The sequence below is a fragment of the Hippopotamus amphibius genome, chromosome 9, assembly GCF_030028045.1.
Source record: "Hippopotamus amphibius kiboko isolate mHipAmp2 chromosome 9, mHipAmp2.hap2, whole genome shotgun sequence".
In the NCBI taxonomy this organism is placed as follows: Eukaryota; Metazoa; Chordata; class Mammalia; order Artiodactyla; family Hippopotamidae; genus Hippopotamus; species Hippopotamus amphibius.
In genome coordinates, this window is record NC_080194.1 from 122,612,421 (window position 1) to 122,638,017 (window position 25,597).

Consider the following 25,597-nt stretch of genomic DNA (forward strand, 5'->3'; position numbering starts at 1 on the left):
GGGGAGAAGTCTGGTGGGGGGCAGAGGTCAGAGGCAGGGGAGAGGTGGGGGGGAGACGTCAGGGGAGAGGAGGGGCAGGGGCTGGCGTGGGAGAAAGGTGGGGGAGAGTGGGGGGTCCGGGCAGCAGCAGGCGTGCACACCTGTGATGTTGAGGATGCTGTCGGCGATGGCCGTGGGTGTCCCCGTACCCGCGGCAGTCTCTGCCTGCAGAATGCGCACCATGCCCTCCAGCTTGTGCAGCGTCTTCTTCAGGCACGAGTGGCATACGAGCTCCCGGCTGGATACCTGCAAGGAGCCCAGCACCGTGTCCAGCCCCACTCCGGCCTGGCTGACTTGGGCCAGGTGGGGGCCACACAGCGGCAGCTCCCCCTGCGTTTGCCCCTCAGCCCAGCTCGGCCCTGCCACACGCGCCATGATCATGGGGCGGCCTCCGCGACAGCAGCCTCCCTGCCTCTGTGGAGCCTTTCCAAACCACCTTTCATGTTGCAGCTGCAGAATCCACGCCAAACACCGCTACACCCATGGGCCTCTCTGCCAGGAGCCCTTTGGTGGCTCTTCCCCAGAAGCAGGCAAAGATCAAGGTAATGTGGCCCCACTGGCCACCCCGGCCATGCACCCAGCCAAGTAAGCCATGCAGCAGACAGGGTGACCCCCACCCAGAAGACTCTCCACTAGGCCTTGGCAACAATACCCTGCCACCCTGGGCACAGTGCCCCCCTATCAAGACAGCCTAGCCCAGTTGCTGAGTCCTAGGCGAGGGTGGTGGGCTCAGGGGTAACCACAGATCCACAGGGAGAGCACAGAAGAGCCTCTTCACGTCACCCTTTCCCACACCTGGGCTGTTCCTCATGTCCTGGACCCCTGCAGGGTCACCTGTGGCTCTCGATGGGACAGCTGAGAATAGGCATGCAGCCACGCAGACTTGGCTGGGAAAGGAGCTCTCAGGTCATCAGGGTGGGGGACCCAGGGATGCTGCAGGTCCTCGGTCCCACCTACCGTGCACTGGGCCAGGGCGGCCGCGACCTGCTGGATGTCATCCACAGTGTTGACCCGCAGGGAGACCAGGGTCTCCGTGATGTTCTTGCGTATCTGGGCACGTAGCTGCTGCCTGGCGTCCGGCTCTGCCGCCACGGCCAGGGCCTGCTCATACTGTGGGCACAGGGGAGCCGTCAGCAGGAGACAGGCAGCCCCATGCGTGGTGCAGGCTGGCCGAGGGTGGGCGACTCAGCCGCTGCAGAACACCAGCAGCAATTCAAGCCCTGTGTCAAGGGCAAGAGGGGGCTTCCCCAGGACCCCGTAAGGGGCTAGGGGCACAAGGAGAAGAGAGGTGGGGGCAGCCTGGCACTGGGGGGGCCCCATGAGTGGGCACTGCTGGGAGCCGGTCAGGAGGGGGGGGTCTGGGCTGCGCCCAGCACTGAGGCCGGCGCTGGAGGGGCTCCTAGGCCGCACTGACCTCATTGAGCACGGCAATGAGGGCCAGCGAGTACTCGATGACGTGCTGGGGATCAGCCTGGCGCAGCAGCCCGGGCAGCGTGCTCTCTGTGAGGCTGTACAGCCAGTGGGTGAGGTCCGGGGGGCTGTCGGGCAGGTCCCTGGGGGGCTCTGGCAGGGTGATGGCCAGAGACCTGTGGGCAGAGGCTGTGGGTGAACAGGTCGCAGGCCCCTCTCCCACCCCTGGCCAGGCCCTGCGCCCACAGGCCCAAGCTCACCTGTTGAGGGCGACCACGGCAGCACCCAGCTGGTCCTGCACAACCACAGCCAGGCCCACCACAAAGTGGGGCGCAAAGCCGGGCGGCAGCACGGCCCCATAGGCGGAGAGGCTGCCCTTGTAGACACAGAATTCCTCACAGTGGCCCTGGCGACAGCGCCGCAGCAGCAGGGCGTACACCAGTGGAGCACCTGCGTCCTCTGCGTCCTGCCAGCCTGTGGGCCCCCAAGGCGTCAGCGGGGTCCCCACGTACCCCCCCATCATTAGGGCCCCACAGCCATACTCACCTGCACACTCAAAGTGCACCTTGGTGGTGAGGGCGCGTACGGCCTCAAGCGGGAAGAGGCGGCAGGAGCCTCCCAGAGGAGGGCGGTTGGGGGCCAGGCGGATGGAGGCGCAGCCCTGCTCCTGACCCGAGCGGCCCAGCACCGTAAGCGTGAACGTGTAGCCCTCGCCGTCCCGCAGCACGCCACGCCGCACCACCAGCCGCATGCCCGCACCCCCCGTGGACGTGGTTGTCTCGTCCAGCACCAGTGTCTCGTTGCTGAAGCTGCGTGCAGCCCAGCGCTGAGGGGCACACAGATCATGGGTGCTCGGGGGCGGGTCTCCCCCAGGCCCCCGAGGGCCCCCACCTTCAGTCCCCGCCAGGGCCCCCCACCCCCGCTCACCCCGCGCTCAAAGCCCCCACCGCAGTTGTCACAGCGGCCCTCCAGGTACACGTAGGAGCTGCGGCTCACTGTGTACACCGCCTGCGCCTTGCAGGACACGCACTCCAAGGACACGATGGGCACCTGGCCACTCCGGATCAGCACCTAGAGGCCGGGCAGGGTTAGAGAGAGGCATGCCCACCCTGGCTAGGAGCTCTGCCCTGTGTGGTGGGTGGTAGTGAAACCCACGGAAGAGCAGGGCTCCTGCCCATGCCGTCCCCCCACCTGCGAAAGCCCCTTGCAGGCCCGGCCAACTCCTAAGTCAGCCCAAAGCCCAGGTTCCGTGGGAACGTGAGCTCAGCCCTCACCCAGGATATTCATGTCATTCTGTGACTCCCAGGCTTGGCCCAAGGAGTTGGGGAGGAGGGAATTTAAGGAAGCGCAGACCATGATGGGCTTATTTTCCGCAGCACCCAGGGCCTGGCTTGAGCCTGGCACACAGTAGGCGCTCAACAGGTGCTCAGCTACAAACGGACAGTGTCGAACGGATGAGTGTCTGCATGGGGACAAGGACAGCTGAGCTCGGCGCAGCTCCGAGTTTCCCACTGCTCTCTGCACTGTGGGTGGGGCCAGCATGACAGCCTCAGACAGCCCCTCTGGGCAGGACCCCCCCCTTCGGGCAGAGGCCCCTTCCCGGGCACCAGCAGGGCCTGGCACAAAAGCAGGAGTGGTGCTGACCCGCCAGTGCACGGGGTCCTGACGCGCCTGGCGGCTTGGGGAGGGAGAGAGAGCATGCGCCACACATAGGTGAGATCAGGCCCTCCCCATTCAGTGAGGGCACGTGTCTCCTTGCTGTTGGCCGTCGGTGCTGGGGGAACAATGTGTTTCTCACCAACCACTAGGGCCTGTGACGCGCCTCTAAGCTTTGTGTGCAGCCATGGCCTCTTTGGAAGAAAGCGTGCCGGAGGAGCCTCATGCTAACAAACATAAATGGCATCCCGAGTAACAGTAACTCGGGACGTGCATGGTGGTGGAATGGCTAAGACTGCGCTCCCAACGCAGGGGGCCCGGGATCAATCCCTGGTCAGATAACCAGATCCTGCATGCACGCCGCAGCTAAGAGTTCGCATGCCACAACTAAGGAGCCCTCGAGCCACAGCTAAGGAGCCGGTGAGCTGCAACTGAGCCCACCCGCCAAAACTAAGACCCAGCGCAACCAAACAAATAAATCTTAAAAAGTAATGATGACTTACAACCAATAGCTTCTAGAAGCACTGAAACATTATTAAAAAAAAAAAAAGCCTATAAACCAGTGCTCAGTGCTACATGCAGGCAGGGGCCCTGTGCACTCAGCCTCCCTGGCAGTGACCCCCCCCAACGCTGGGGGCCTGTGGCTCCGCCCGGGGCCGGGGCAGCACCCACCGTCTGGTTGGTGACCTCCTCCTTGCGGCCCGCCTTCCACACAGTCAGGTTGAAGGTGTACTCCACGCCAGCTTGTAGGCGCTCCCGAGGGATGGTGACCACGCTGCTCCCACGGGGCCCGAAGTTCAGCACACACCCGCCAGTCTCACTCTGTAGCCCATAACGGGGGGGCAGGGGTGAGACCCTAGGCCTGCCTCCAAGTAGAGCCTGGCCCAGGGACGGCTGGGAAGACCCCTCCCCCTGCTGGGATCGAGCCCACCAGGCACTTAGACATCAGGTGGACCCCAGAGCCTGCCAGGCTCATTCACACAAATGACCTAAGGGGCACCAGGAGGACGGCTGCCCCGCCATATGTCTGACCTGCGTCGAGGCCACACAGGCCCAGTGGAAGCTGAGCGGCGTCTGGTCACCGTCCTCCAGGTTGGGGTCGTAGGACTTGCTCCCATCCAGCACCAGGTCCTGAGAGTCTGACCACACGCGGTAGGAGCCGCCCTCGACGATGGGCACCAGGCGCTCAGGGGCCACTGTCACGTTGGCCTGGATGCTCCGTGCCAGCGGTGTGTCCCCAAACGACACCACAAACACAAAACAATACTGGCCCACGGGCAGCGCCAGCCGTGGCACCACCAGCTGGGGCCGGCTCACATCCACACCAGGCAGGGTCACCTGGGCCATGCGCCCAGGCCGCTGGCAGCTGCTGACACGATACACCTCCCAGCGGTACTCAGTCTGGTACGTGATGCAATCGCGCAGGTCGACGTGGGCCTCCAGGTAGTTGCGCTGAGAGCGCCGCATGAGCACCTGCGGGGGCAGGGCCACATCCACCTCAGGCTCCCTGCAGGCCAGCACGTGGACGGTGACCGTGGCCTGTGCCACAAAGAAGCTCACCAGATTGGAGGCATTCACCTCCACATGGTAGTCCCCAGGCTGCAGATAGGAATGAGCCACCCAGGGCACATCCGTGTCCTCTGCCAGGGCCCCGTCCCCAAAGTCCCAGTGATAGGCCACGCGCCGGGGGCTGGGGCTCGTGGCAGCCTCAAAGCGGGCCGAGCGGTTGGTAAAGCAGCGGCCGCTGCGCAGAGCCACGTGCTGAATGACGTCCTGTACCTCAACCACGAGCGTGCGGTTCACGCCGCCCAGCTCGTTGAAGGCTCGCACGTGGATCTCCAGCAGCCCCGCGGCCACAGGGGTATAGGTGACATCGCGACCTGACAGGATAACCAGTGAGTCCCCCTGGACCTTCTGCAGTGAGAAGTACCACGCGTAGGCGACGCGGGAGCCCCGCTGCACCCGGGCCGTGAAGTTCCTCTCGGTGCCCGTGGCGATGGCCGGCTCACAGCAGTTGGGCACCTGGAGCCCACCCACGGCCTCCAGCACTAAGACACGAACCTGCACCTGAGCCCGGCTCACGTGGTTTTCAGCCTGGATGCTCACCATGTAGTCCCCAACCCGCGGGAAGCTGCGAGAGAAGTGGGGCCCAGGGAGCGCCTCAAGGCCAGCTCCGCTGACCTGCAGGTGGAAGCTGATGGCCGAGCCGGCGGCCAGAAGTATCTGAAAGTGGACCAGCTGCCCGGGCTCCACCACCTTCCTGCTGGCCCACAGCACCAGGCCCACGATGGGCTCCTCCACCGTGAGGTTGTGTGTGGCCACGACCCAGCTGACCGCGTTGGAGGCGTTGAGCTGAACGGAGAAGGTGCCGGTGTCTGGGAGGACTACGGTGATGTGCTGGCCATGCCTGCTGCCACCTGGCACGGCCCAGCACCAGCTCACGTTGGTGCCCAAGGCCAGCTGCCCCCAGAAGGTCACGGTGGAACCGGCCACCACAAAGCTGCAGTCCAGTTCACCGGCCCTGATGCTGAGGCCACTCACGGGCACCTGCACAGCCACTTCAACACTGGTGTTAGCTGAGCCCAGCTGATTCTTGGCCGTGACTGTGACCAGCTGCAGGCCAGGGCTGGGAAAGGCATGGGTGGTAGATGGCTCTGGGGTCTCCCAGCTCAGCCCTTCCTCCAGGGACCAGGTATAGGTGACGCCGCTGCCACCAGCCAGCTCAGCATGGAAGGTGACACTTGCGTTGACAGCAACCGGGTTTGGGGAGGCGGCAGCAGCCAGCCCCCCTACAGGCTCCACAAAGTCCACGGTGCGGTTGGCCGAGGCGCTGCCCAGCATGTTGGTGGCCCGCAGCTGGACGTGGTAGGTGCCGGCCTCGAGCACGGTGAGCGAGAAGGCTTTGCCACTGCCAGCCAGGGCCGGGCCGCCGTACCGCTGAGCAGCCCAGCTGTAGGAGATGTTGGTGCCGTCCCTGACTGCGGCCTGCAGCTGCAGCGTGCGGTTGGTGGGGAAGCAGCAGCCGCCGCCACCGCCCACTACCTGCAGCCCTTCGATGTGCTGCAGGACATAGATGAAGATGCTGTCCTGGGCAGCGCCCACCTCGTTCTCGGCAGTGACGATGATGTTGAAGGTGCCAACAGAGCGGAAGGTGTAGGAGATGGTGGGGCCCCCGGGGATGGGCGTGCAGCGATCACACAGGACCCAGGAGTAGCGCACATCACTACCCACCTCCAGCAAGGTACTGAAGCTCACGCTGCCGTTCAGGGGCACCACCGTGCGGCTGGCATTGACACTGAGCCCCTGCACGCGCCGCTGCACCGTGACATTCAGCCGGGCCTCCCCACGGCTCACCTCATTCCAGCCGGACACCCTGACGGGGAAGCAGCCTGTGCTGCTGTAGGCATGGGTGACAGTGGGGCCCTGGAGCCGCCCACCATCCCCCAGCTCCCACAGGTAGGTGGCGGGGTGCCCACGTCCCACAACAGAGAACAGGTACGGCCGCTGCAGCTCCAGCACGTGGGAGCCGTTGACCACGATGCCTGTGAGATCCACGGGCTCCTGCACCTCCACGAGCGCAGAGTCATTGGCGGCAGAGATGTTGTTGGACACAGTGACTGTCACCAGGTAGGAACCCGAGTCCCGGTAGGTAAATGTGGCCTCAGGGCCCCCGATGCAGGTGGCGGCATCCTCAGTGCCAAAGTCCCAGGTGTAGCGGTAGGGAAATGGGGGCCATGTGCGGGTGCCCAGTCGGGCCATGTCCCCAAGCCGCACGAATTGCCTCTCGGGCCGCAAGGTGACATTGCCCACCTCGGGCTCCACGCAAACGCTGCTGAAGTAATGTGCCTTGTTGGTTCGGCTCGACAGCACCAGTGCCAGGGGGAACGTGCCGCTGTGTGTGAAGTTGTGTGTCACCGTCGGATCCCCCCGCACGGTCGTGTTGGACGAGCCGTCCCCAAAGGTCCAGTCGAAGACGTAGTGGGTAGGGTCCCCAGTGACGTGGGCCGTGAGCCGGGCTTGGGGCTGGGTGGGGATGCAGGCTCCAGGGTCGATCCACAGCACCTCTAGGACGAAGACCTGTACGGGCAGGCTCTGGGCCAGGTGGCCAGCAGGGCTGGATGCGCCCACAGTCACTGTGCAGTTCTGCGCCCTCAGGTACACGTGCTCCACCGTGGCCTCAGGGCCCGTGAGCACCGTGCCATCCCCCATGTCAAAAGTCCACGTGACGTTGTCGCCTGAATCCAGGGCGGCACTGACCACAATAGGTGCGCCCTGCTCCACGGTTGGGCTCAGGCTCACGGTCAGGCCACGGAGCTCCTCGAAGACACGGACACTGAGACCCGCCACCGTGCTGCTCACTGTGTTATTGACCTCCAGTCGGATGTGGTACGCACCCCTCGAGGCGAATGTGTGGTTGAGCTCTGGCTGGGGCTGTGTTACAGCTGGGGAGCCATCCCCGAAGTCCCATGTGTACAGGACACCCCCAGGTGAGGGAAGCGGGTGCGGGAAGAAGGTGACAGGCCAGCCAACTACCAGGACCTGGCTGCCCACAGCCACAGCTATGGCGGGCAGGGTAGTGCGCACACTCACAGGCACTTGCTGCGTCAGGTTCTCGAAGGCATTGGACACGAGCAGGGTCAGGTTGTATTCACCTGGCAGACAGGCTCGGAGTGGGGACAGGGCCGAGGCCACCACCATCACCTACTCAGCAAAACCCCTCCTAACCCCATGCTGTGTGCGGGGGCCTGGGGGTGGGTGGCAAAGCAGGGCACCAGTCAGAATGTGAGCAGAGAACGCCCTTGGACTCAGGCCTGAGTACTCGTAACACAGGGTGAGACGCAGGGCTGAGGCAGAAGAAGAGTGACCAGCCCCAGGTACGAGTGCCCTAGGGTGACAGGCAGATGCAGGTGCAGGGCTGCGATCGCAGGGGCACCACTGCTCACTCTGCATTTGTGTGCGTGAGGCTTCTGGAATTTTAAAAATGACCAAAAGGAACCTCCCTTCTCCCCCAAAAAAGGCTCAGAGGAGGAGCCAGGAGGGGATAGGAGGGTCCAGTTTCTGGCTGGCAGACTCGAATCATAGGTCTCAGAGGCCTAGTCCACCCCTCACCCTCAGACATTCCTTCTTCACCCTAGTGAGGGCCCTGGGCCATCAGCCCAGGCTGGACCCCAGGAGTAAGGACCAAGGGGGGCTGTCCCCCAGGGAGGGGCTGTTCCCCAGGGCAGGGCTCGCGAAGCTGGAGTCTGGCAGGGCGGCAGGCCCGCCTCTTACCTGGGACCGTGTAGGTGTGTGTGGTATTGTGCTCCACCAACACCTGGGCCACTGTGGAGTCTGGGACCTGGAAGGACTCGTTGTATGGAGGCTTGAACTGGCCGATCACCTGTTCCCCATCCCCGAAGGTCCACCTGCCAGGGCAGCGAGCAGATGGTGAGCAGACTTGGGGGAATGGGTGGGAGGGTCCGGCCACAGCTGCTTTCCTTGTACCTCTTTCCAGGGTACCACCCGCCCTGCTGTAGCCCCCCAGCCCCTCCCAAGGTCCTATGCACCCAGCTTGTCCTGACAGGTGAGGAGGTGGGGGCTGGGGCCCCAGCGCACTCACAGAAAGGCCACCTCCACGGCCGAGTCCACCAGCACACTGGCTGCCAGCGCCAATGTGGCATTGGGGGGCAGCACGGGCGGCACCGCAGACACCCGCAGGCCCCGCATCCTGTGCATCCGCTCCACAGTGACGTTGTAGTTCACGGTGACATTGCTCACATGGTTGGAGGCCGTCAGCTGTGGGGACAGGCGGCAGTGAGCAGGCTGCCAGACAGCCACAAGGCAGCGTGGACAGACACCCTCCCCGCATTCACCCACAGGCTCCACGGGGTCCTCGGGAGCAAAGCAGAACAGAGGCACAGGTGAGCAGCGGACAGCCCGGCCTAGCTCCCGTGCCCCCTCCCCCCAGCCTCCCACCCTGTGCCCACGCCCACCACCCACCACCCACCGAGAGCTTGAAGACGGCGGCACTCTGGTAGATGACATTGAAGACCACATTGTGGAAGGTCAGGGACTGCTTGTCATCGATGGTCCAGCAGAAGACCACGTCTGAGCCAGCCTCCACCACGGGGCTGTACCTCTGCGGAAGGGCACAGCGCCAGCTGGTCACGACCCTGCCCCAGCCCAGGGTCTTTGGAGAACCAACCCTGCCCTCAGCCCATGTCTATCCGCCTGGACACAGCTCCCTATGGGGCTCCCCTCTCGGCTAAGACGGCCATACAGAGCCGGGGCTTGGTTATGTCCTGACCTCTCTGTACCTCAGTTTCCTCCTCTGTAAAGTAAACCCAGCACCCGTGACAAGAAGCCAACCCATCTCAGTCTGTGCACACACCCATCCCAGGCTCCCGCCCCAGCCCCTTAGCTGGAAAGAACAGCACCACTTGGGAAGGCACATGAGTCTCAATGGGCCTCCATGGTTCTGGATGTTTATCTGAGTCTGAACAGAAGAGGTGTGAACAGGGAAGCCAGGGGACACAACGGCCCAACAGCCTCTGTGCAAAGGCTGCAGAACTGGTGGCCTTGACAAGGGTGGGTACCCCCAGGACAGGGACAGCCTCTCCCGGAGTGGCACTGAGAGTGGCCCAGTGGCATCAGACCCCAACTTCAAAAAGCATTCACTTTAGCCAAGTGGAAACAGAGCAGGGCCCTGAAAATGCACCCAGGATCAGCGAGGTCAGAGGTCGGTGAAGAGCGCGACAATTTGTGCAGGAAATGTGAGAGCAGAAAGAAGTATTTTCAGAGCAACTGTCTCAGAGGTGACTTTCCAGTAACTCAGGAATTAATGAACCGTCTGAGGAGCCACCTGACAGGACCTGCCCAGAACTGACAATGAGCCCTGGCAGCCAAGTGCCCTCCTCACTGGGGAGAGGCAGCCCTCTGCACGAGCACCTCCTCGGGGCAGGGTGGGGCGGGGCCCACACTCACCACCAGGACGCCCTGCAGCACGCGGGCCTCGGGGCTGGGCGTGGCGCGGAGACCGCGGATGGGCTCCTCTGCCTTCACCTGCAGGCTGAGGTTGGCCCAGCCCACACCATTCTCCACCACAACCTCCACCTCGTGCTCCCCTTCACGGAGCCCGGGCAGTGCCAGCACTGAGAACAGGGTGCTGTTGGCCTCATGGGCACAGCCGGGCACTAAGGCAGCCACAGTCGCGGGGCAGGTGGCCTCGAAGGGCGCGCTGACGTTGCCCCCAGGCCAGCGTGCCGTGGCTGTGGCATTGGCGCCGGAATCCACCTGGAGCACCAAGGCCGAGCCGTTGGTGGGCACGTAAAAGCGGCCGTCGTACGGGGCTGGGTAGATGGTCCGAAGCCCAGTCACTGGGGAGAGCACATTGAAGCTGCAGGACAGGCTGTGCCTGGACACGCTGTTGCCCACCATGGCCCTGACTTCATAGCGCCCCGGCCGCTGGAGCCCTGGGTTGGGGCTCAGGCCCAGCAGAGGGGTGAGCTGCTCTGTGGCAGCAAGCAGGCGTAGGGCGCAGGCAGGGCCGGTCGGGGCCGCCTCCAGCTGGGCAGGCAGGTGGGCCAGCCAGGCCGAGACATTGGTGGAGAAGTATGGGGCCTCGGAGCCAGGGCGGCCGAGTGCCGGTGGGCAGCGCAGGAGGGCACCTGGTCCGGCATCGTGCTGCAAGCTGATGAGGTCACCAGGGAGCAGGGGGCTGTCCTGGCTGTGGAAGGTGACCTACAGGAGAGGAAGGTGGGCCTATATCAGGTCCTCACAGTGGGTCAGGGGCCACTGGGCTGGTGGCTCCAGCAGGTTACCCCCCCACCCTGGGGTACCCCAGAGTCACCCCTCACAGGGGTTTCAACACTCCTCAGCTACTCACACACCATCAGGCTTCACAGGGGCCTCCAAGGCACTCAAGGCAGGGACAGATGGAACACACAGGGCAGAGAGGATGAAGACAGGGGTGGGGCTTCCCCAGAGAGGGGAGGAACCTCTGAGGGACACTAGCCAGCCATGCCCAGAGAGGGGAAGAGAGTCCTCCTTAAATGGCAAGTGCAAAGGCCCTGGGGCAGGAGCTTCTCATGTTGGCAGAGGATGAGGGCATTGCCAAGGTGGGGGAGGGGCTGTGGGTGGGGAACTGAAGGGCTGTGCAGAAGAATTTGCATTTTGTCTGTGTTTGATGGGAAGGCACAAGGCACCTAGGCCAGTGACACACACCGAGTACTGGGCGGGGGGACCTGCAGGCACAGAGAAGAGGAACTCTTTCCATAAATCATAGGAGGCCCCAGGGAGCCCCAGCCCTGATGTGGATCCATTGGCACAGGCCCGAAGGTGGCAGGGGGCATCCAGAGGCAGGCAGATGTTGGATCTGGGGCACAGGTGTCCTTCTGGTGTGCACGTGGGGGTGGGCTCAGTCCTGTTTTCCAGGAACCTACTCTCAGGCTCGCTGTTGTTTCCTGGGGCTCCTGTAAGGAAAGGAGGTGTATCAGGAGCCCCAATTAGCTAACAGATCATATGGACACCCTGCTACAACATGAGATCTTGCCAGGTAGTGTCCCTGGACCCCACCATCAGTCCTCTAACCCTCCTGACACCAGGCCAGCTGACTGACACCGGTAAGTCCCCAGCCCCTGTAATTTCCCCACCAAACCCATCCCTGGTATCCCCAGCATGAGTTGGCATCCCTGTGGACCCTACTCTGTCCACCTTGAGACCAGTGGCTGGGGACCAGTCCAGTGGGCAAGGGACCAGCAGACACAACAGTGCAGAGAGGCCGCTCGAGCCCCCCAAAGTCCCACTGCCAGGATGGAGACCCACCTGCTCCTTGTGTGGCCCGGTACACCTGCAGCCTCAGCTGGGAGGGCAAGCTGAGCTCCTGGGTCCCGAACTCAGCAGTGGTGAGGAAGGCTTCACGGCTCAGGCTCAGGCCAGGAAACGCCATCACCTGGTAGGGCAGGGGACCCAGCTCCATCAACCCCAGTCCTCAGCCTGGCTTCACCCTGATGCCCAAACATCCACCAGGTCAGAGGGAAAGAGCCACCAGATGGGCCTTCAAGAGGCTGCCACTGGCCTCATTTCACACAGTGGGAGACAATGTCACTCAGGAGAAAAAATCATGTCAAAACCTTCTGTGAGCAACAGGAATTCCACCTTCCTTTCTAAAAAATCCCCAAGAACCGAGAGAAAAGGCTTAAAGCGTTCAGGGCTCTCCCGATGCTGGGCCTGGGTGCTGCTCCTCTCTGTACCGTCTCTACTGGACACGGGACGTTAACATGGCTCAGAAAAAGGCTTCTTGTTTTTTAAAGGGACCCACAGCAGCCAGGGCAAGAAGCCTGGAGGGCCAGCCTACCTCAACGGGCTTCCGGGGGTCTGAGAGGGCCTCCTGCTGCGTCAGGGGGCTCAGAGGCCCCTGCAGGTCCCCACTGGGTGCTCCCACGAGGAAGTTCTCTGCGTCCCACACAGGGCCTGGGGTGCAAGTGTGCAATGAGGTGCTGATCCCAGGCGAAGGACGAGTGTGTTGGGGGCCCAGGGTGGGGCCAGACCTGGGACTGAGCCCCTGGCTCCCTCCCCGTTTTGTCCAATGCAGGCTCAGTTCAGGACAGCAGACACTCTGCAAACACCTAACGAACACTGAACAGCTAAGGAATGAACCCAGGGTGCCAGGGGCAGCGGTCCTGGCCAGGATGGGAGGAGCTCCCAGAGTGGCCAGGGGACCCTGTGTACTTTGGGCGGCAGGTGCTCCCCAGCCCCTCAGGGGCCCCAGCGCACCTCCGGGCCGCAGCTCACAGACATAGCTGTGCGGTGCTGAGCACAGGTCCGTGTTGCACTGGCCGGCGGGCCCGAGCCGCACACAGCGCTCAGCCGTGGCGGGGTGCGGCTCCCCGGGCAGCCAGTTCTGGCAGCTCTCCAGGCTGAAGGCCTCACCCCGCGGTGCTGGGCCCACCTCCGCCCCCTCTACAGCCGAGAAGCCGATCCACACATCCAGGCTCCTGCAGGCAGACAGCAGGAGGGCGGGCGCTCAGGGGCACACAGGACAGGCACCCCTCCCTCTGCCCCCTGTGGGGCACCCTCCTCACAGTAGCCTGTCAGGCGGGCTCTGTCTCCGTCCCACGTTCCAAATGGGAAAACTGAGGCTCAGATATGACTTGGCAAGCAAGGCCCATGCCAGTGCCCACCCAGTCACCCATCCCATGGGGCCAGGGGCCTGGCTGAGAGCCGCATGGGGCTCCACCTCCCTTTGGCCAAGGGCCACGTAGACCTGTGTGTGTCCTGAGGGGAAGTTCCAGGTGTGGCATTTGGGGGCCAAGACACCCACATAACAACCCCCAAACAGGCTACTCCCCACAGCTCTGCCAGGGCAGAGACCCTCCTGGAAGCAAGGCTTGCAGATACAAGGACAGGGACAAACACTGAGCCAGGGTCAGGCAGAGGGACAGGCAGCAGGAGGGGAGTGAGGTGCTGTGGTCAGAGTTGGGTGCTGGGGCTGCGTTACTGCCTCGTAACCAAGTGACCCTGGGCAAGGGCTTTGGTCGCTTTGGGCTTCGATTTCCCCTCGGGAAATCTAGGGTGACCCACAGTCCAATCAGCCCCTTCCTACACAGGGACTCCGGGAGAGGGAGGGGGCCAGCCTCCACCCCATCCCCCCCGCCCCAGCCATGGCAGGTGCTGAGGGCTGAGCAGAGACCAGGCGGGGCCACCTATGGTGACCACTGCAGAGCACACTCCCCACCGCGTGGGCAGCCAGAGAGTCTGAGAGGCTCGTGCGCGTGGGCGGCACTTGGCAGCAGTGACCGCCCGGGAGGGCAGCAGCACAAGCAGTAGGAGGAATCGCGTCCTCGAGGTCACACCAGAGCCTCCCCTGCCCCTGCCCCTGCCAGGAGAGGCCGGCACGAGACAGTGGGGGGCAGGACACAGGACCAGGGGTGTACCTCCCTCAGCGGGCACCCCTGCATCCACATCTGTGTCCAGAGAGCCGATGAAAATGGCCACCCACTAGGCACAACACAGCCCCTCCAGACACCCCAGTGTGCTCAGGCTCCATCCCCACCCCAGCGCTCTAGGGCCCAGTGGCACGTGGGCAGGCACCTGGTGACGCGGGAGACCAGGAAGTGCTGGACGGCAGGACTGTCCACCATGGCCAGGGCGGCCCCGGCCCAGGCCCGGCACTGCTCCTGTGCCTGCAGCCAAGCCGCCTTCTCCACCACCAGGCGGTAGCAGCGCCCATTACCAGGGAAGATCTCGGTGTCTGAGGGGCAGAGCGGATGCACCACTGGGGGGGGGTCAGAAGGCAGAGAGACGGGGCATGGATGTGTGCCCGACAGGGGCGGCCCCAACCACCCCAACTCAGATCTGAGGGCGGGGAGGCCCCACCTCGGGCTGGCTCCTCGCTCAGGGCCACGATGCTGTAGGCGGCCTCGAGGCCGGAGCCACCGCGGTTTCGGACACTGAGCTTCAGGGTCTCGTTGCTGTGCACGGAGGCCAGACACTCGAGCTCCAGGGCTGCGGGAGCCGCCTCCACCTGCACCTCCGCCCTCAGCCGAGCAGAGCCAGCCCCCAGGGCCAGCACGGCTGTCACAGGATAGCGCCCAGGCAGCACATAGCGGTGAGTGGCGTCCAGGCCAGCGATGTCCATCTCAGGGGAACCATCACCAAAGTCCCAGCGCGTGGAGCTGACTGGCAGTGAAGCAGTGATGTGGAAGGCTGCAGGCTGGCCAGAGTCCAGGGGTCCTTGGGGCCCCACCAGGGCAGCCCCAGGGGAGGCAGGGAAGATGTTCCGGAGGAGGGTGGGCCCCCGGCAGGTGGGGGCAGGAGGCAGCAGGGGGCTGGAGCAGGAGGGCAGGCAGGCCGCAGAGGCATTGGGAGGCCGGGCCGCCCCACACAGGCACCAGCCCTGCTCTGAGAGGGCCGCGAGGCCCTGGCCGGCCACAAAGCAGAAGGCGCTGCAGGCCTCAGGGGCCAGCGGGCCCTCGTGGGCAGCTGAGAAGGCCACCAGCTCCACAGCACCCGAGCTGTCATCAGGGACGCAGGCGACGTACTCCTCACCTGGAAGGGGCAGGCAGGCTAGTCCCGAGGGTGCAGCCCACCCCATTCTAAACCCTAGATCACATCACCTCCAACCTTCCAACAGCGGCATGGCACTCACCTCCACATGCAGGCTGGTCTCCCTGCCTCCCGCCCACACTGCCCCTGGCCCAGGGCCTCCCTGACTCTTCCCCTGGTCTGTCTGCCTCAGCCCCTGTAATTATTTTCTCTCGTGCAGCTGTTCCCCGATCCCTATGTACCACGCTAGGCTGGTGACCCCTGAAAACCTGCCATGTTCCTGCCTGGCTGCACTGCCCGGCAGGGAGGGACCAAGTGTGTCCTGCCTGCCCCACTCACCACAGCTGCCGTCCAACAGGGGGTTGTCAAGGAGGGGCCGGCCGGCCAGGGAGCCAGGCCCAGCGCACGTGGCTGCCTCGGGCCGCACCATGCGCACCCGCTGCTCCTCCGCCCAGCGCGGCAGCCAGGCCAGACCACAGTCACACTCCAGCGGGTTGCCGCTCAGGTTTCTGCAGGAAGTGGGGCACAGGCTCAGAGGGCAGGTGTGGGGGCCACGGGCCCAGCCGCTGACAGCCACCGAAACCAACAAAACTTACATTTCACTTAAATTAAATAAATTAGCAAATATTCCCTCTTCTAATGTAGAAATCTTGTTGTTGCTTATGTCCCTGGAAGAAAGGAGGGATTTGACATGGTCTGACGAGAGTCCCCTGAACCACAAGGGTGACAGGCAACTGCCACCTGCCAGCTGCATGGACGGCTACAGCAGCCCCGGAAGGGACACTCACAGCTCCGTCAGTGCCGAAAGGTTCGCCAGGAGCCCGACATCCAGCGACCGGAGCAGGTTGTGGGAGACGTCTCTGGAGAGCAAAGCAGCTGCAGGTCAGTGCTAGAGCCCAGGGCAGGGCACAGAGCCCACCTGGGCCCACCCTAGATGCTCTCCAGCTGCAGCCTCCCACCCTCTGAGCTCCCTCTTTTCAGGGCGAGAGGTGGAAGACCTCAATGAACTCTCACCTGGGGAATCCGAGGCAGGAGAGAGCGGGCCCCTCAGCACTCCACCCACGCCCTGCTCCGACCCCTCCCACCCCCTGCCCCCAGCCCAGCAGGGTCGGATGGCACCATGGAGGGGAGGCTTCACCCCTCCACACAGGGTTCAGAACACATAAGGCAGCCCAGGGGTCTCCAGGACCAGGGGCCCGGCTGCTACCTGCTGGGACTTGGGGGGATGTTCCTGAGACGCAGTGGGGCACAGACCAGACAAACGGGGAGGCGGCTCTGGTGGACGACCCCAGAGCAGTGACAGCCCGTGTTAAGCCTCTGGGGTCCAGGCATCAGAGTTAGAGCTGGATCTCCATAACCCCAGGCGCTCAAAGTCAATAGAACCATATCAGAGAACCAAATATAGTGCAAGACACGGGAGAAGAGTCACAGGTCCTCGAAGCACAAAACTATGAACAGAATTAAACATCAAAAGCCAAAAGATCCAACTGCATAAAAACATGCAACTTCCACATAAAATATCATAAAATCAGAAAACAAACTCAAGGCTTCCCTGGTGGCACAGCGGTTAAGAATCCGCCTGCTAATGCAGGGGACACGGGTTCGAGCCCTGGTTCGGAAAGATCCCACATGCCGTGGAGCAACTAAGCCCGTGTGCCACAACTACTGAGCCTGCGCTCTAGAGCCCGAGAGTCACAACTAGAGAAAGCCCACATGCAGCAACAAAGACCCAACACAGCCAATAAATAAATAAATAAGTAAATAAAGTTTAAAAAAAGAAAAAGAAAAACACACTACAAGTTGGGAAGAGCACTAGCAATTTAGATGATGGATTAAAGGCCCATAATACCCTTTCCACATATGCTGCTAACAAGCCATAAAGAAAGCAAACTACTCAGGAAAAAAAAAAAGCCAAAGATGAGAACAGGCAAGATTAACGAAAGAAATAGAAATGTCACAGAAACACAGAAAAACATCGTCTCATGACAACTGGAGAAACACCAATGAAAACAGCACAATGGCATTTTTTATCTACCATCACCCTCAGCGCAGGCAACGTGGTGGTGACACACCAGTGACTACGCTCCAGTGACTATACGACCCCAGCCCCTAGAGAGTCTTTCTGAGGACACGCTCTCTAGCCGACAATTCCACCTCCCACCTGGCCAGTCGCCCCTCCCGTCCACCTCCCTGACAGGGACCCCGGACCAGCCTGACTCAGTGGACACCTCCAGTCGCCACTCCCCCAGGCCTCCCACAGGTCTGTGAACCACCCCCACTCCACCCCCACACCATAGTCTCCAAACTGACAAGGCCTGGGCCTCCCACCCTTGGAGCCTCTGCCCTTCCAGATGTCAGGCTGGCCCTCTGATTGTTCCTAGAATGCCTCTTCCCACTGAGGACCACCCAGTCACGCAGAGGCCAAAGGTGTGCCAATGCCTCCTCCAGGCCTGTCCGTCTCCAGGTCCTGCCAACTCAACTCCTAAAACATTCAGACTCCCCCAACTTACCCAGGGCACAGCGTGGTCCAGACCCCCACCCCCAGGGACCCACCCAGCCTTCACAGCCCCGCTGAGCTCCTGTGGCAGCCTCAGGGGTGTCCTGAAGCCCAGCTCCATTAGCCACCCTCTGGAATGGGTCCTGCTCTCCCCAGCTCTGCCACATACAGCAGAAGCTTAGTAAGAACTGGCTAGTGTGAAGACAAGGCCCTCTTGGGAGGCAGGACCCTGAGTGCCAGTCCAGACCCCAAGGCAAAGCCCAGGGGTGGTGCTGGGATGCCTGGTACAATACCTCTGCCTGGCTCACAATGTCCAGGACCACTTCTGGAATGAAGCAGAGAGAATGACCCACATCCCAGCCCCTGATCACTGCTCCTTCCTGGAGGCCTGCTATCCACATGGGGCTTCGTGGCCCCCTACACCCAAATATTGGCTGTGTGCCAAGGGCTGGGGGCCAGTTCTCAGTCCAGCTGCTCATGTGATCCTGGCTCCCAACATGGTCAGGTGGCCACCTTGGGGACTTCTGGAGGGGCACCACCTGCCTGCAGGTGACTGATGAGGGAAGCTAGGCCCAAAAGGGCTCCCATCCCCCTCTGGCCCCCACCTAGGGGGTGAGTGAAGAGGGACTGTGGACATACTCAGCTAACCCCTGGGAGCCCGGCCTCTCCCTCTGCACAGTGGGGCAGCCACTGGGAGACTTGGCGCTGCGTGGACAGCACATGGAACGATGTGCTCAGCTGATGCTGCCTGGGGAGGCAGCAGGCCACAGGCAGCCTCCAAACCCTAAGGCCTCAGGCAGGAGGGTGTGGGCAGTAGGTGGGCAAGACCAAAGTCCTCCACTGAATCGGGGGCTTCCTCAAGAGGGCCTGTGATTACAACCTCAGGCACAGTCAAAAGAGCTGAAGAACAGGGGCAAGGTCCTCCCAGCAACGGGACCTCTGAGACCTGACAGGGGTCCCACGGGGTCAGGGCTGGGGCTGGAGCTCCTGCTGGGACCAGATGCTGGCGAAGGCTTCAGCCCAGAGGAGCTGCAATCCCACCACTGCTTTGACCACTGGACCCAACTGTGCAGGCTGTGGGGAGGTATGATTTGGCAAAGGCTCTAACTCGGCAACAAGCGCAAAACCGCAGTGTGGGTGCCACCCAGTAATGCCACACCAATGCAGTCGCACGCACGCCCTGAGGCACAGCCTTCCTTCCCTTCGCCCATGAGACAGGACAGGAGCCGGTCGGCAGGTGTGGCTCACACCCCCACTCAGCCACAGAGGCAGGAGAAACGCAGCTGCAAGATGCAGCCCCTGGGACTTCCCTGGTGGGGCAGTGGTTAAGATTCCACGCTCCCAATGCAGGGGGCCCGGGTTCGATTCTTGGTCAGGGAACTAGATCCCACATGCAGGCCACAACTAAGAGTTCGCATGCCACAACTAAGGAGCCAGTGAGACGCAACTAAGAAGCCAGCAAGCTGCATCTAAGAGCCAATGCAACCAAATAAATAAATAAATATTGGGGGGAAAAAAAGATGCAGTCGTCCCTCCCTCAGCAACTGTTCAAACTCAGGTAAGAAAGCGCCAGAGGGGTGCAGAGTAACAACCCCACTCCTGACAGCAGGGAGGCCCCTCCATTTCCCACACTCTCATGCTGCTCTTCAAGCAAGAGGAATTCAGTGCCAGAGGGCACAGACAGGCTGCCCGAGGGTACCTAGGGCGGGGGCTTCAGAGGGGAGCAGATGGCGAGGGACTGGGCAAGGGGGGCCAGCGGCCACACCAACCGAGGAGGTTAGGGCAGCAAGGCCTCCTCCACTCCAAGAAGCGCACTGTCCACTGACAGTGGCTCAGGGCCAGAGCCCTGCCCGACTCGCCCGGTGCCCTGGACAACCTCACTGAGCATCTGGATACAGGCGTGTGTGCGCGCGCACGTAGGTCTCTTCCCCCAAGGGCTGTGCAACAGGGAGCCCATGCCCAGAGCATGGGTTCCAGGAACTCCAGGAGCCTCCACAGATGCCCTTGGAGGTCAGGGGACATAGTGACAGGACCCTCTGGCAGGGTCACCTCTGCCCCTCACAATGGAGCCTAGCCTCCCCCTTCCATCTGGCAGTGCCACTGGATAAGCCAAGCTGGGCACTCACAAGCAAGTCCAAGAGTGGGGGGGGAGGCAGCAGTCGGCATTCCTCTGGGGTGTGCAGTGGGCTCCACAGGCCCCCCAGCCAGCCGATCCAGCGCACAGACGGGGAGACCAGGCCCAGCAGGATACAGCAGACATGGGACTTATATGTGGCATGGCAGCTGCAGCCACCCGGGGCTAAAGAGCCCACGGTGCCCTCCCATCACTGTGTTAAGCTGCTAAAGTTCGCTCAAAACCTTTAGTCTGTTGCTGAGGAGTGAGCTGGACGCCATTGCACAGTCACAGAGCCCTGAATCCTTAATGGTTAGCAAAGATTTCACATACAAATTCTTTGAGTTTATCCTCATTGATCCAGGCCATAAAGCTAGCAGAAGGAATCCTGACACCCAGCAGATCACCAAAGCACAGTGGGCTGCTCACCGTGCAGCCTGAAGAAGGGGCAACGCTGTCTAGCACCGCGGATACCGCTCATGGAAGCACGCCTGTAAAACTCCTACCCAATAAACAATGTAGGACAGTCACGTCTGTTCTGAAAGAAAAAGACACATGGTGTCTTCCAGCACAGACCAAAGCCCTCCACCACTGCACACAAGCATGTGTGGCCACAGCTGGGCTGCTGGGGCGTCCACACCATCCCCGGGGTGGGGCGGGGCAGCCCAGGAGACCAGGGAAGGGCAGCCAGACTCCACCCAACATCAAGTACAATGCCCCAAGTGGGGACAGCTGTGCCATGAGAAACTTGAGTTAGACCCAAGCAGGGGCGTCTCTGTGACTGACGCGAGGACAGCTGTGGAATTTGCGCCTCTGAGAAGTCGGGCTGCAGGGGCCCAGAAGCAACAGCCCTGGGCAGTCAGATGATCCAGAGAGACAGGGCCTGGGGGACAGTGGGACACAAGGGTGAGTGCAGGCCTGAGACACTCACTAGGGGCACCAGGGGCAGCTCCCCAGCCAGGGCCTCAAGCAGTAGAGGAAAGAAGGAAAATCCCTACAATGTTTTTCCATATCCCATTTTCTGGAAAATCCATCATTAGTGGCAGCTGCTGGGAGCCATCTGTGGTGCCAGAAAAACCAGGGCAGGAGGAGGGGCTGCATCCACCTCAGTGTCCCAGCCAGTGCCCACCCTGGCAGGACACCACCATCCCTGGCCTCATCGGCCCATGGCTCCTGGGCACCCTCGGCCCAGCTAAGTCCTCTATCCAGCTCGGCCTGGCCCAGCTGCCCCCAGAAGGCTTTCCCCCACCGACTGACAAAGACAGCCTCACCCCACCATGGGCGCTGGCCACATGCTACCCGTGTTCCCGGCCCCAGCGAGCCCCTCCTCCCCAGGACTCATCTGGGCCTGGCCAGGGCGCGTGGTACAGAGAAAGGCCCTCCCTGGCAAAGCTCCTGAGGCCTGAAGGCAGAACCAGGACAAGACCAGGCGCACCACCACAGGCCAGGGCTGCCTGGGAACATCCGTAAGGGGCAGGCCATGGGTAATGGTGTGAGCTCGGGGGAGTGCGGGGAGGGGAGGACAGTGGAGGCGGACACTGGTGAAGTCCTCACCGGCCTCATAGCCCCGAACAGCCACTTTTCGTCATCTCCATCTGCTTTTGCCGTCACTGTTCTGGGGGAACGCCAAGGCTGCTGTGGGCCAGCCCCACCCCCCTCCAGCCCCTCAGGTTTCCTCTGCACCCCCAGGTGACATCATCATGGTCACTAACGCCCTGCCCCCCCACTCGCGCTCCCCCTGTCTTACAAAGTGGGGGAGGACACAGCAGGCCCAGGGAGCCGTCTAAAGGAGTCCAAGGAGCCCAGAGAGCTGGCAGAAGCAGCAGAGGCTGGCTAAGCACCACGGTGGCCAGCCCCCACTGGGAGGAGAGCCAGTACCCAAGAGGTCCAGGGCCAAGCAGAATCCACCCTCTGGGCCATCTGGACCCTCTCAGACCCCTCCAAGGCCCAAGCCAGCAGCCTCCAGGGACCCCAAGGCTGCAGGGGTCAGGCCAGCTCAGGGAGAGGGGTGACCTGGGGACCACACACACCACATGGGGACAGGTACACATCCACAACAGCACAAGACACATGTCACCTCCCTAAGTACCAGGGACCAAGCTAGAAGGCTGGCCCATCACTGCCTGCAGCACCGGACCGAGATGGGGGTGCTCTCATACCTGGCCCGTCCCTTCCTGTTCCCTCTCCTGACCCAAAACAGGCAAGTGCACTGGGGGAGGAATGAAGACCCCTGTTCTGCCCCCACACCTGGGCCTTCCTCCTCCTCTCCCCACAGCGCCCAGCAGTCACTGGAGAGCCCAGTCTGTCCCCCACACTGGGCTGTCCCAACTTCCTCTGACTTCCAAATCAGACATCCAGCCTCCCGGGGGAGTATGTCCTTCTGGCTCCGATCTTTCCTGCTCTGAGTAGCAGCTGGGGATGGGAGGGAATTCCTGCTTCCACCACCAAGCTGGAGATGTCCAGCGGAAGGTGCTGAGGGCCCCCCAACCCGTGGACAAAGCCAGCTCCCCCTGCCATCCCCACACAGGGCTCAGCTCCCGCATCCTGCCCCTGTTCATATCCTAGTTCTTGCAGAAGGGAGGGGAGGGGTGTCTCAGGGCACATCAGGGAGAGATGGGGAGGGGGCTGTTAGGTAAAGCTGAGTGGGAAGAGGTGTGCGAGGCAGAGGCCAAGTAGAGGGTCGTTCTTGAGCCCTGGGTGGCTCCGAGGGCAGAACCTCCTAGAGCTAAGGAAACAGAGGCTGCAGACAAGCCAGGACCCTGCCCTGTAGTCCCAAGCAGCCTCAGTTTCCTTCTCTGCCAAGGTGGGGGAGCGGTCCAGATGCCCGCTACCCAGTCCAGATGCGAGGCGGGGTCTGGGGGCCAGCTGGAACCCCCAAGGAAACATCTGCACATTCCAGACGCATGTGGTCAGCAGTGGAAGCAAGCACCAGGTCCCAGCCCAGGACCCCACCCGGCGCTGGCCGCCACGCTGGAAACAGGGCTTGGGGGGGAACGGGCTCCGGAGGGGCCGCCTGCAGATGTTACGTAACTGCTCCACCCGAGCCAGCAGCTGCCTCCTCCCTCTGGCAGGACAGGACAGTGCTGCGGCGGGAGAAGGCCCCCCCACTCCCCATCCAAGGCCCAGGGCTCCTGCTTCCCGCTCTCGCTGGGCTCCCGGAACTGCAGCCTCAGCTGCCCTGTCCTCTCCATGGAGGCCCCAGGGCTCCGGGGAAACAGGCTTCCCTCAGCCCTGCCACAGGGACCCCCAACACGTTCCCTCAGGAGCCAGGCTGAGGCAGAAGAGACGAGAAGCCACAGGCTGGTCCCGGGCCCCTGGGACCCCACAGGCTGGTCCAGACCCCACCCACATGCTTGGCCCCCAGCGCCCCTACTCAACGCCATGGTAACGGCTCCTTTTGGCAGCAGGATGGGGTGGGTCAGTTTGAGTCTAGTAACCTCACTCTGTCTTCATTCCCTTCTATTTATGGTGAGCGAGGCTGGCTTCCAGGGCCGGAAATGATGATGTTTAAATTAATGAATTCAAGTTTTGGAGAGAGAGCTGATCTGAAGAAAAACATGTGGAGAGGGTGAGCTGAAGGGGTGGGCAGGGGGCAGGCTCTCAGCAGAAGGGGCATGGAGGGCCTGGCCCGAGCCGCCCACCCCAATCTGGCTCCAAACGAGGGCCCAGGGAATTTGCAAGAAGAGGGGTCTGGGTCTCAAAGACAGGGAAAGGCCTGCAAGAGCCCCCTGCTGTCTTGTCCCAGGGCGTCAGAATGGGAGGTGGCCTTTGTTTCCCAGAGCATGTTATGAGCTCCCTCAATGCGGCGTGGCCATCCCACGACTGAAATGTCACCAAGATTAGACAGGCGTCTGGTGTGGTGACATCACCCGCCCAGGAACCCCCTGGAACCACAGGCCAGGACAGGGAAGGGAGCCCTGAAGAGGGTCTTTCCCAGACCAGCCTACCCAGAGGCAGCCACCATCAGGGCATTAACAAGACCGGGGGGTGGGGGTGGGGGGTGGTGGATGGCAAGGGGCTGAGAAAGAGGGGATCCTCCCAGGAGAGGGCCCAGCTTGCTCAGCCACCTGCAGCTGGGGATTTGGGGCCACCCTTTAGGGCAAGGGGAGGAAAAGGACCACGACTCAGGGATGCCAGTGCCCAGGTGCTGCCTTCAGCCGGGATGTCCCCCTGTACTCTGGCCAGTCACAGCCAGCCGGGGCAGGGGCTGTGCTGTCCCCTTCTACAGACAGAAACACCGAGGCTCGGAGAGGCTGCCCTCCTCACCCCGCAGTTGCCTCCCGAGAATCCAAAGAGTGAGGGAGAAAGGCAGCTGGGGCACTCCCCATCCTGGCCTGGGAGCCAGCACATGGCCTCCAGCATTCCAAGGGCAGAAGCATCGTCCAGCGTGGCCGACAATCCCGTCACCAAGTCAGCGGCTGGACATAGCCAATGGGCTACAGGGGCCAGTTTAGAGGTACAGGATCTGGAGGCCCCAGGTGCTTTTAGCCTTGCCCGGAGCACTGGCCCTCGTTCCTTACCTCAGCCAAAAGGTAAGGCTGGCTTCTGCCCCATCTCAGGACACAGCCCTTTCCAGGGCGGCCCCGTAGGATCCCAGAGTGGGCTCCAGGCCTTCAGGGCTGCTAGAACTGAGGACACACTTCGCCAGGCCTGGGCCCATTGGTGCCTCAGAGGGAGAAAGAGCCCTGCCCACCATGGCCCCCAAGCGTAGCCCCCTCCCTGGCACAGGAGGCCTGGCACTACCAGGCCCCTCAGCCGAGACAGCTGCCAAGCCGTAAAGAATGAGGTGTTCGGGAGGAGAGGAGTGAGCCGCATTTTCCAGCTGCGACTGCCCGGAAGCAAGACTGCAGGCACACGGGCTGGCCGGCCAGTGCGGAGGGCCAGCCCCAGCGCGCCCAGCCCAGGCAGCCACCGCCACCCCAGACGGCGCGGCCGGAGCGGGTGTTTTCATTCCAGGGCTCGGCTGCCTGGGCCCGGCTGGGTTCCCACTGCAGCGCTGGCCACCACAGAGTGTTCCGGAAGGGAAAATGCACGTCTCGTCCAAAATGGCTTCCTCACTTAAAGCCAAACCCCAGCCGGGGTCCCACTCGGGCAACAGAGTCCCCACATGCCTGCCCACGCAGCACAGGCCCCCCAGGCGGGGGGCGAAGGTGGCAGCACTGCCACCCGACCAGCTGTCACAAGACGGCAGAGCAGCCAGAGAGGAGCCCCAACCTAACCTCCGAGGGGGGAGCCACAGAACAGGCCTGCAGAGATCCACGAAGGGGAGACCGAGCCTGTGCACGCTGGGCACACCTGCCCCAAAAGCACCCGCGCAGGTCGGCTCCTCAAGGGACATCACGAGGGCTGCGGTAAGAGGGGCAGCCGCGGGGAGCACGGAGCAGCTGGAGTGTACACGGGTTCCAACGGCGCCTCAGCGTCTCAGGGCACAGAACAAGGTGTACACGAGAGCCCACGGCGCTGCTGACGCCTCGTAACTTCACCATGCTACAGGTCCACACTTGAGGCGCCGAACACACAAATGCATAAAACTGAGGTAAAGGCACAAGAGACGTGCCAGGCGTGACACCGGGCTCTGTGTTGAAGGCACCTCTGAAGCCAGACCAGAGGAGGCAGGAAGGCTTCTAGAAATGGGGCCTCCTGGACTGGGTGCTGAGGGGGTTGTAGGAGCCTGCTTGCCCAAGGCTCATCTGCTGCAACGTTTGGTCTGAGCAACACAGTCGGGGCACACGTGCACCAGCTCCACGCCTCTCCTCAGGCTTTTTGTCTGCTCTGCGGGAGGGCAGGTCCTAGGAGCCCAACTCCTGGCCAGTGCTCTGGGACAAGGTAATGGGCTCTGAGAACACAGAAAAGGGACT

At 62.6% G+C, this 25,597-nt stretch overlaps 1 protein-coding gene across 9 annotated transcripts in view; it reads right to left on the minus strand.

Annotated features, from left to right (window-relative positions):
• PKD1 (polycystin 1, transient receptor potential channel interacting) overlaps positions 1–25,597 on the minus strand; it is a 47,485-nt gene that overhangs the window by 14,608 nt on the left and 7,280 nt on the right. For 6 of the 9 annotated variants that reach the window (XR_009055467.1, XM_057748924.1, XM_057748925.1 and 3 more), the window contains exons 2-22: positions 15,918–15,989; positions 15,726–15,797; positions 15,469–15,638; positions 14,461–15,132; positions 14,176–14,359; positions 12,859–13,079; positions 12,440–12,555; positions 11,908–12,034; positions 11,308–11,555; positions 10,069–10,824; positions 9,092–9,223; positions 8,705–8,880; positions 8,377–8,510; positions 4,138–7,757; positions 3,778–3,927; positions 2,377–2,520; positions 1,996–2,275; positions 1,710–1,923; positions 1,454–1,625; positions 997–1,149; positions 141–285 (exon numbers count right to left, since the gene is read on the minus strand). Coding sequence is in view for 8 of the 9 variants with exons in the window: in XM_057748924.1 (XP_057604907.1) it covers positions 141–285; positions 997–1,149; positions 1,454–1,625; positions 1,710–1,923; positions 1,996–2,275; positions 2,377–2,520; positions 3,778–3,927; positions 4,138–7,757; positions 8,377–8,510; positions 8,705–8,880; positions 9,092–9,223; positions 10,069–10,824; positions 11,308–11,555; positions 11,908–12,034; positions 12,440–12,555; positions 12,859–13,079; positions 14,176–14,359; positions 14,461–15,132; positions 15,469–15,638; positions 15,726–15,797; positions 15,918–15,989 (7,958 nt within the window). In the remaining variant the exon portion in view is untranslated. Of the gene's footprint in view, positions 1–140; positions 286–996; positions 1,150–1,453; positions 1,626–1,709; positions 1,924–1,995; positions 2,276–2,376; positions 2,521–3,777; positions 3,928–4,137; positions 7,758–8,376; positions 8,511–8,704; positions 8,881–9,091; positions 9,224–10,068; positions 10,825–11,307; positions 11,556–11,907; positions 12,035–12,439; positions 12,556–12,858; positions 13,080–14,175; positions 14,360–14,460; positions 15,133–15,468; positions 15,639–15,725; positions 15,798–15,917; positions 15,990–25,597 lie in introns of those variants that run through there. The other 3 variants (XM_057748923.1, XM_057748927.1, XM_057748926.1) reach the window with 3 other exon arrangements.